This window comes from Marmota marmota, unplaced genomic scaffold, assembly GCF_001458135.2.
Source record: "Marmota marmota marmota unplaced genomic scaffold, marMar, whole genome shotgun sequence".
NCBI classification, from domain to species: Eukaryota; Metazoa; Chordata; class Mammalia; order Rodentia; family Sciuridae; genus Marmota; species Marmota marmota.
Window position 1 is genome coordinate 18,690,817 of NW_025999960.1, and position 8,328 is coordinate 18,699,144.

At 43.8% G+C, this 8,328-nt stretch overlaps 1 protein-coding gene and 1 long non-coding RNA gene across 2 annotated transcripts; both read left to right on the forward strand.

The window, feature by feature from the left end:
• Positions 1–1,950: 1,950 nt before the first annotated feature.
• On the forward strand, positions 1,951–2,475 carry LOC125616678 (guanine nucleotide-binding protein subunit gamma 4). Its single transcript, XM_048802810.1, has one exon. The coding sequence runs from the start codon at positions 1,951–1,953 to the stop codon at positions 2,473–2,475; it is 525 nt and encodes a 174-aa protein (XP_048658767.1).
• A 150-nt stretch (positions 2,476–2,625) lies between these two features.
• LOC125616679 lies at positions 2,626–6,745 on the forward strand. The gene is made up of 2 exons (XR_007347426.1): positions 2,626–2,752; positions 5,848–6,745. It is a non-coding gene; the product is annotated as an uncharacterized LOC125616679 (long non-coding RNA).
• Positions 6,746–8,328: the final 1,583 nt, after the last annotated feature.

The window sequence follows — 8,328 nt, forward strand, 5'->3', positions numbered from 1 at the left end:
CTTAAAAAAAAAAAAAAAAATATATATATATATATATATATATATATATATATACACACACACACACACATTAAGTTGTAGATGGACAGCCTTTATTTTATTTGTTTTGTTTTTGTTTGTGGTGCTAAGGATCGAACCCAGGGTCTCACACATGCTAGGCAAGTGCTCTGCTGCTGAGCCACAGCCACAGCCCCTAAACATTATTATTCTTGAACACATTTCCCATGTTACATACAAGAGTTTTTCTATGATATAGGACTAAGAGTCAAACTATACACAGGTTCAATTTTATCAGATACCAAACTGTTTTCCAAAATTATTGTGCCAATTAGATAGGAAACAGAACATTCTAACCCAGGGTAGGTGTAGGACTAAAAAGACCCACCCACTCTGTTGCCTAAAACTGTCAGTGATTTTCCCTTTTCACTTGGAATAAGATCTAAGTCCCTACCTTGGCTTACAAAGCCCTGTATGATGGGAACTCTGCCTTACACTCTGCCCTGTGCTATTATGAATCTTCTCTTTGCTTGTGGAACTCTCTGGAATGTTCTTCCACTAGACATTTCCATGGTTTGCTCCCATGGAAAAGACTACTTCTTTTAGTCTTTCCCTGACCACTGATTTTGAGACTGTAACTTCTAGCATTCTTCATCTTTTTTCTTTTTCTTTCTTTCTTTGGTGCTAGGTATCAAATCCAGAGTCTTCCTTACCCTCTTTTCAATTTTTTTTGTTTTGTTTTTTCCATAACCCAATCATCTTGGTTCCCTTTGTTCCACTCAGCCTCAGGCAGCTTTCTGTCCTCTGCCAGGGCTTGACAGAGTGTAGATCCTCTCATTCCTTAAGGGGAGGACTGTTTGTTTCTGTGGTAATAGGAATTGAAGCCAGGGGTGTTATTCCACTAAACTACATGCACATATCCTTTGCATTTTTTATTTTGAGACAAGGTTTTTCTAAGTTGCCCAGGTTGGCCTTGAATTTACAATCCGTTTTATCTTTCCAAGTCACTGGGATTAAAAGCATGAACCATGGGCCTTGCCTTACCTGACTGTTTGGGGGTTGTCTAGCTGCCCCTCTGATTGCTTCACCTCTGAGTCACTGTTTATTATCACATCACCCTGTGATAATGAGAATAGCCATTCTCATGCTCTGAAATAAGCTAATTTGTTCACCTGTTTGGTTTTTGTCCTTACTCTGCCCCACCTTCCCTTCTTTTGGGAGCTCCATAAGAGAGGAAACTCAGCTGTCTTGTTCACTACCAAGGCTAGTGCTTGACCCATAATAGACTTGCAAATAATAGTTTTCCAGATCAGCTGTCAGTTTTCCAAAGACAGCCAGGTACCCCTACGCCCACACCTGGGACTTGCTCTCTCTGGAAACTCCCAGGACCCAGGCATTCTAACACTTCTACCTGCTCCCAACAGCACCCCTGACTCAAGTCTCTTAGAGTGCTTCTACTGATGCCACTGCCTCCCTGAGCCCCCTCTGGGAGTTGTTTGGGGCCAGTAGCTCTGGCCACCAGAGTTGGAGAAACTAGGCAGGTGTTAAGGCCTAGAGTGTAAGAAATTCTCGTGATTAAATAGAGGGGAAGACTTCAGAGATTATAGGGCCTGGCCAGGTGAAGAAGAGAGAAAGGACATTCCAAGCTAAAGGAACAGCATGAACAAAGGACTGGGGGCATGAAAGTGCATGTCCTATTTGAAGAACATGTTCTGGTCTGGTGTAGTTAGAGGATTGTCAATGGCAGGGAGGGTGGCAGGAGAGCTTTGCTGGGCAGATCTGGAAGGGGAGGGCTGGCTGGGGAGGGCTGGCTGGGGAGGGCTGAACTCCCTGCAGGATCTGCAAGGCTCAGCGTGTCTTAGATTTAATCCTACCCCCACCCGAGTTCATCCCTCCTACTCCCCGCTACCCTCCCTTCTACCCAGGCCCCAGCCTTCCTGCTCCTACAGCTAGATGGACTTCTCTGTGGGCCTACGCTTGGGGCCTAGGAAAAAGAAGGTTGCCTACCAAGAGCCCCCTACACCCTCTGGGCACGGTCCACCAACTACCTTTCCCTGCCTGCCCTGTCACCCCTCTGCGTGTACCTGCTCCTGCCCTGCCTGTCCCCCTCCCACCTACTCCTGCGTTGCCTGTCCCTCCTATGCAGCTACCTGCCCATCCTGTCCCAGCCTCCCTGGGCCACCCTGCACCTGCTCCTGCCCTCCTTGCCCTGCCTGTCCTCCCTTGACTTGTCCCCATACCTCCTGTGTCCCCTGCTCCGGTCCACCCCTGACCTGCTGCCACCCCTCCTCTTGCCCCATTTACCCTTGTTCCAAGGGCCAAGGTGCCTGTTGGAGTTCCCGGAGTTCCCACCTGGCCTGTAGTGATAGCTATGGCTGTTGCCAAGGGGCAGCTTGCGGGCTTCCAGCCTCCACTTGTTGCTGTAAATTCTGCCTAAGGAGACGGCGTGCTTCTCAGGGGCGCTGTCTGATTGTCTAGATGAACTGCTGCTCTCCGAGAGACTATGGGTCTCCTGAAACACTTCTGAAGCTGCTTCCTCAGGCAGGAGCTCTAAGCAGAGTGGGGAGAGGGATCAGCTGGACCCCTGCCCAGGCAAGGAAAGGCAGCAGGTTACCCAGAACCCCTCTTCCCCAGGCCTGGGGGACAGGGAGCGTCTGCTTTGAAGATAGTTTCTGGGCGTGCTAGTGCTGGTTCCAGAACCTCCTCTTCTGCAACTTCTGGAATGGAAAGTGAAGCACCCTTACAGCCCCTGAAGGTGAGCAAATCGGCTATTTCTTCCCCTCCACTCAGCCTCTAGTGGAAACCTTTGTTTCTTCTACAATTCATATGGTTAAGATCAAACCTTTGTCTTGAAGCCACTCTGGCCCCTTGGCCTCTATCCATACCCCTAGTTGCCCCAAGAGTTTCTGGACCTCTGACCTCTCATTTTGAATCAGGAAGAGAAGGTCAGTAGCTGTTAGCCCAGAATCGATGGCTAAGCAGAGGGTTCCTGGATCTCCCTCCTTAAATAGCTTTGCCATCCTTCCTGGTCCTCACTTTTAGCCGGAAACCCTCTGCCTGGATAGCTTGTCTTGAAATCTCTCAGAACTCTCAGCCTATGACCTCAGTCTTGTAGCAGTAATCCCATCTATGACAACTATCTCATCTATCATGGGGATGAAAGAAGCTGGGGACCCTTGACTCAGGGTCAAGTAAGTCCTGTGTCCCTGGGGTTGGGGTTGGGGCTGGGAGACAGGAGAAGTCACCAAGAGAAGTCAGACTAGTCATCTAGAAGTCAGACTCGGGTACTTATCGGGCCTGCTCCTAGGCCTGAAATCCTAAGCCCCTCCATGTTTCTCACATTCTCTGGCTTCTACTTGCCTTCTTTTTCTTCACCTCCTTTTGTAGGACCTTTGTTGTTGTTGTTTTATCTTGTTCTTTTCTCCTACCTCCCACCCTGTACCAGTTGGATTTCCCCAACTACTCAGGGGCTCTCGACCACTGAGCCACATCCCCAGCCTTATTTTGTATTTTATTTAGAGACAGGGTCTCACTGAGTTGCTTAGCACCTCACTTTTTCTGAGGCTGACTTTGAACTCACCATCTTTCTGCCTCAGCCTCCTGAGCCACTAGGATTATAGCAGCTTTTTTTATTGGTGCAGTATACTTGTACAAATGATGGAATTTGTTGTTTCACATTCATATATACACAACATACACACAATACAGCAATATAATTTGGCCAATTATGTTCTTTTCTTTCTGCTTATTTTTTTCTCTATATTTCTACTGCATTCTCTCCCCCCACTGTTTACATTGGGACATTTTGCCTTCACCAAGCTTTTGTCACTGTATCTGTCTTTGCTACTCTCTATTTCTCCTGATTTAAAGACATATCTGGGGCTGGGGTTGTAGCTTAGTGGTACAGTGCTGGCTTAGCATGTATGAGGCACTGGGTTTGATCTTCAGCACTACATAAAAATAAATAAAAATAAAGGTATTGTTTCTATGCAACTAAAATATTTATTTAATTTGTTTATTTTTTTGTGGTGCTGGGGATTGAATCCAGGGCCTTATGCATGTAAGGCAAGCACTCTACCACCTGAGATATTATCCCCATCCCTAAAAAATTTATTTAAAAAAAATTTTTTTTTTTAAAATATTTATTTATTTATTTATTTTTAGTTCTCAGCGGACACAACATCTTTGTTGGTATGTGGTGCTGAGTATCGAACCCCGGGCCGCACGCATGCCAGGCGAGCGCGCTACCGTTTGAGCCACATCCCCAGCCCTAAAAAAAATTTTTTTAAAAAGACATATCTTTTTCTTTCCTCCTTCCCTGCCTCAGTCCCTGCCTTCATGGCTACTTTCTTCTTTGGTCTTTCTCTTCACCTCCTATCTCTCTGCTCTTCTGTTTATTCTGCTTCTGGGTGCCATCTCATTTGTGATCTCTTCTGTTTCTATTTCCCTTTCTGTATCTGTCTCTCTTCCTGTCTTCTGTGTCTAGCTGTTTTATCATTTCCTATCTCTCTTTCTGCCTCTCCTCTCCTTCTCCCTCTCTCCCTCTCTCTCTATCCTTGTATCTCTCCTCCTGGGTCCTTCGGCTGTCTGCACAACAAAACAAACCAGATCTGTGCCATATCTATCTCATTTCTACCCAGGGGCCAGGACATTGAGCTCTCCAGTGTCTGTCTGTACTACGCAGACCATGCACGGGAGGGAGTGAGGGGCAGACACAGTTACCAGAGTAGCACCTCCCTTCCCCAAGTACTACCTAGGCCACCCTTTCCTGCTCAGTTTTAAGCCCAAACATTATTATCATTTTGTAATTTTTCATTTTGTACCATGGATTGAACCCAGGGGTGCTTAACCACTTAGCCATATCCTCAGCCCTCTTTTAAATTTTGAGACAGGGTCTCACCAAATTGCTGAAGCTGGCCTCTTACAATCCTCCTTCCTCAGGCTACCCAAGTCACTGGGATTATAGGCATGCACCATCGTGCCCAGATAAGCCCAACCATTTTTTAAAATGATATTTCAGCAAGGTGGCACAAGTCTGTAATCCCAGCAATTCAGGAGACTAAGGCAGGAGGATAACAAACTGGAGACCAGCCTTGGCAACTTAGTGAGACCCTGTCTCAAAATAAAAATAAAAAGCTTGGCCAGGCATGGTGGCACACACCTATAATCCCAGTGGCTCAGGAGGCTGAGGCAGGAGGATTTTCAAAGCCAGCCTCAGCAACAGCGAGGAGCTAAGCAACTCAGGGAGACCCTGTCTCTCAATAAAATACAAAATAGGGCTGGGGATGTGGCTCAGTGGTTGAGTGCCCCTGAGTTCAATCCTCAGTACCCCTCTCAAAAAACAAAAAACAAACAAACAAAAGAAAAAAAACCCTGGTGCTGTAGTTCAGTGGTATAGCACCCCCAGGTGCAATCCCCAGTATGGCAAAAAGAAAAAAGATATTTCAGGAATGGAGATACAGTTTAGTGGCAGAACACTTGCCTAGTATGATCAAGATCCTGGATTCTATCTCAACACCATAAATAAACAAATAAATAATAGAAACAATGTCTCTCCAAGCTTCTTATTCTGAAAGTTGGCAACTGAAAATAAAAAGTGGGGACTGGGATCGTGGCTCAGTGGCAGAGCACTTGCCTTGCATGTGTGAGGCACTGGGTTCAATACGCAGCACCACATTAAAAAAAAAAAAAAAGTAAATAAATCAAATAAAGGTATTGTCTACAGATTAAAAAAATAAAAAATAAAAGTGGCCTGTGGATGAGCTTAGCTCAAAACTATAGGGGAAAAAAAAAACATTGAATTAAGCATTTAGGATTTATGCTGCCTGTTCTATATAAACTATGTTTCAGGACAGCCAAATAGCTCTTACTGATGGAGACAACCTCTTATTTAAAGAAGACTTCCAGCTAATATGGAAGGATTATGGGAGAAAAAAATCACCATTTTGCAATTCCCAATGAATTAAAGCAAGAATCATGTATGGGTAAATCAAAGATGATGATTGATGAAGACTTTTGCAATGGAAGAACCAAGCTGCCACCATCTGAGCCCACTGATGAGTCTTAGCATCACTAAAAAGCAACATAAACAGATGCCAGGTACCTCCTGATGTGATACAGTTTGAAGCACTCAGCATCAAGGAAGGGGTCTTCCTAAACAAGGAGACAACCAAGACACTGAAGATGAATCTAATCAAATCTCCAGAGCTAACTTCCATTTCATGGGAAATTCAGGAGATGGAGGCTCATGTGAAATATCACTGAAGAAGTAAGCAGATGCATCCCAAACGTGGGACATTCTAAAGGAAATCTGACCCAGTTTCCTCAAGTAGTCAATGGCTTAAGGGGGGAGAGTTAGAAGGGTTTTAAAAAGACAACTATAGGGCTGAGGGTGTAGCTTGTAGTGGTAGAGGCTTTGCCTAGTGTGTGTGTGATGTTCTGGGTTAATCCCCAGCAACACACACACACACACACATAAGACCAACTACTTACACAGAACATGTGGACTTCTTTCAGTTCGTGATTTGTAGAACCAATTATAAAAAGATATTTTCAGACAGTTGGGAACATTTAATTGTGGACTGGGTATTTATGATGCCAAAGAATCAGTGCTAATTTTGCTAGTTGTAAAAATGGCCCTGGAGAAAAAAAAAAAAAAGGCCCTGAAGTTATATAAGAGAAGGTCCTTATTTCCTAGAGACACATGCTGACATGTACAATAAAGCAAATTCTTTAATTTTAAATATTTCAGAAGAGAATTAAGAACAGAAAGAAAAGAGTAGAGGGCACAAACAGTGACAAAATTCATAATTGTTGAATTAGTATATGTGGGTTCATAGAACAATGCTATCTTTGTGTATGTTTCAAACATTTTCATAATAAAATTTTTAAATGAAGTTCCTCTGGTAAGCCTGGTTTTTAATAACTCCCAGAGTGTCCTCCCCAACTATCCTGAGATCCAGGACTTCCCCCATGGTTCCTCACACACAGATGCCAGCCCTCCCTTCCCATTATCGGAAGCATGTCCTAGAGATGGATTGTGTTCACTTTTACCCCTCCAGTCTTCCACAGGCAATTTCTCGTTAGGACTTTTCCCACCTAAGCTTCACAGCTCTGAGGGGCCAGGACAACCGTAAATATTCCATAAATATTTTGATTAGGCACTACAATAAAAAAAGATAATCCAAAATAATATAATCTTGCTTTTGGTCTCTATTAGATGCTTCTGAGAAAAATACAATATGATAATGGTAGAAAACTGGTCTCTGCCCTGTGAAACAGAAAGCAAAAATAAAAGGTCATACTATTATATCCATTATCTTTATCCAGGACAACCTCCATATCCAAAGAAAAGAACACCAAGAAATTAGAAACTTGTTGTCATGAGTTCAAGGAGCTGATGCTCAGCAATAAGATGGAGGGCAGTCAGTGCCCAATGCCCTCACTAACTGAGTGACCTTGGAGAAGTCATGAGTTTTTTAATAATAGTATTTCTGAATGAAAGCCTGGGAACAATAACCTCTTTTTACTCTCCAGTAGTTTGACACCTAGTGGTGAAGACACTTTTCAACTTGTAAGATATAACTCAGCTGTTTTATCCTAAGAAAGTATTTCTCTGGATATAATCTCTGACCCTGTACACTATACTCTCCAAGCATTAATATTAACAACATTTACTAATCATTGTGCAGGCAGCTAGACTCATTTAATTTTCTCAGAAACCTTGTGAGCATGGAATTAGAAAGATCTGGGTCCCAGATCCTATTTTACCTCTTACTATGGGACTCTGGAGATGTGAACTACCTTCCCCAACTCTGGGAGATAATAATCATATCCACCTTAAAGGTTGTTGGGACAATTAAGTAAAATATTTCATCTATAGCAGTTGTCCCAGAACTTTTTTTTTTTTTCCATTTCAGTGCTGGGATGGAACCCAGGGCTGTAAGCATGCTAGGCAAGTGCTCTACCCCGACCCACATCCCCAGTCCAACCAGGACTTTTTTTTTTTGTATCGGGTATGGAACTCAGGGGCACTCAACCACTGAGCCACATCCCCAGCCCTATTTTGTGTTTTATTTAGAGACAGGGTCTCCCTGAGTTGCTCAGTACCACACTAAATTGCTGAAGCTGGCTTTGAATTAACAATCCTCCTGCCTCAGCCTCCGGAGCTGCTGGGATTACAGGTATACGCCATGGCACCCAGCACCCTTCTTAAAACAGAGCTTAGGTACATAGTAACTGTTTGATAAATGTTAACAGTCAACATGTGCCAATACTTTGTACATACTTTCATGGATTAATTTATTTATTCATGTATTCATAGAAAATTTT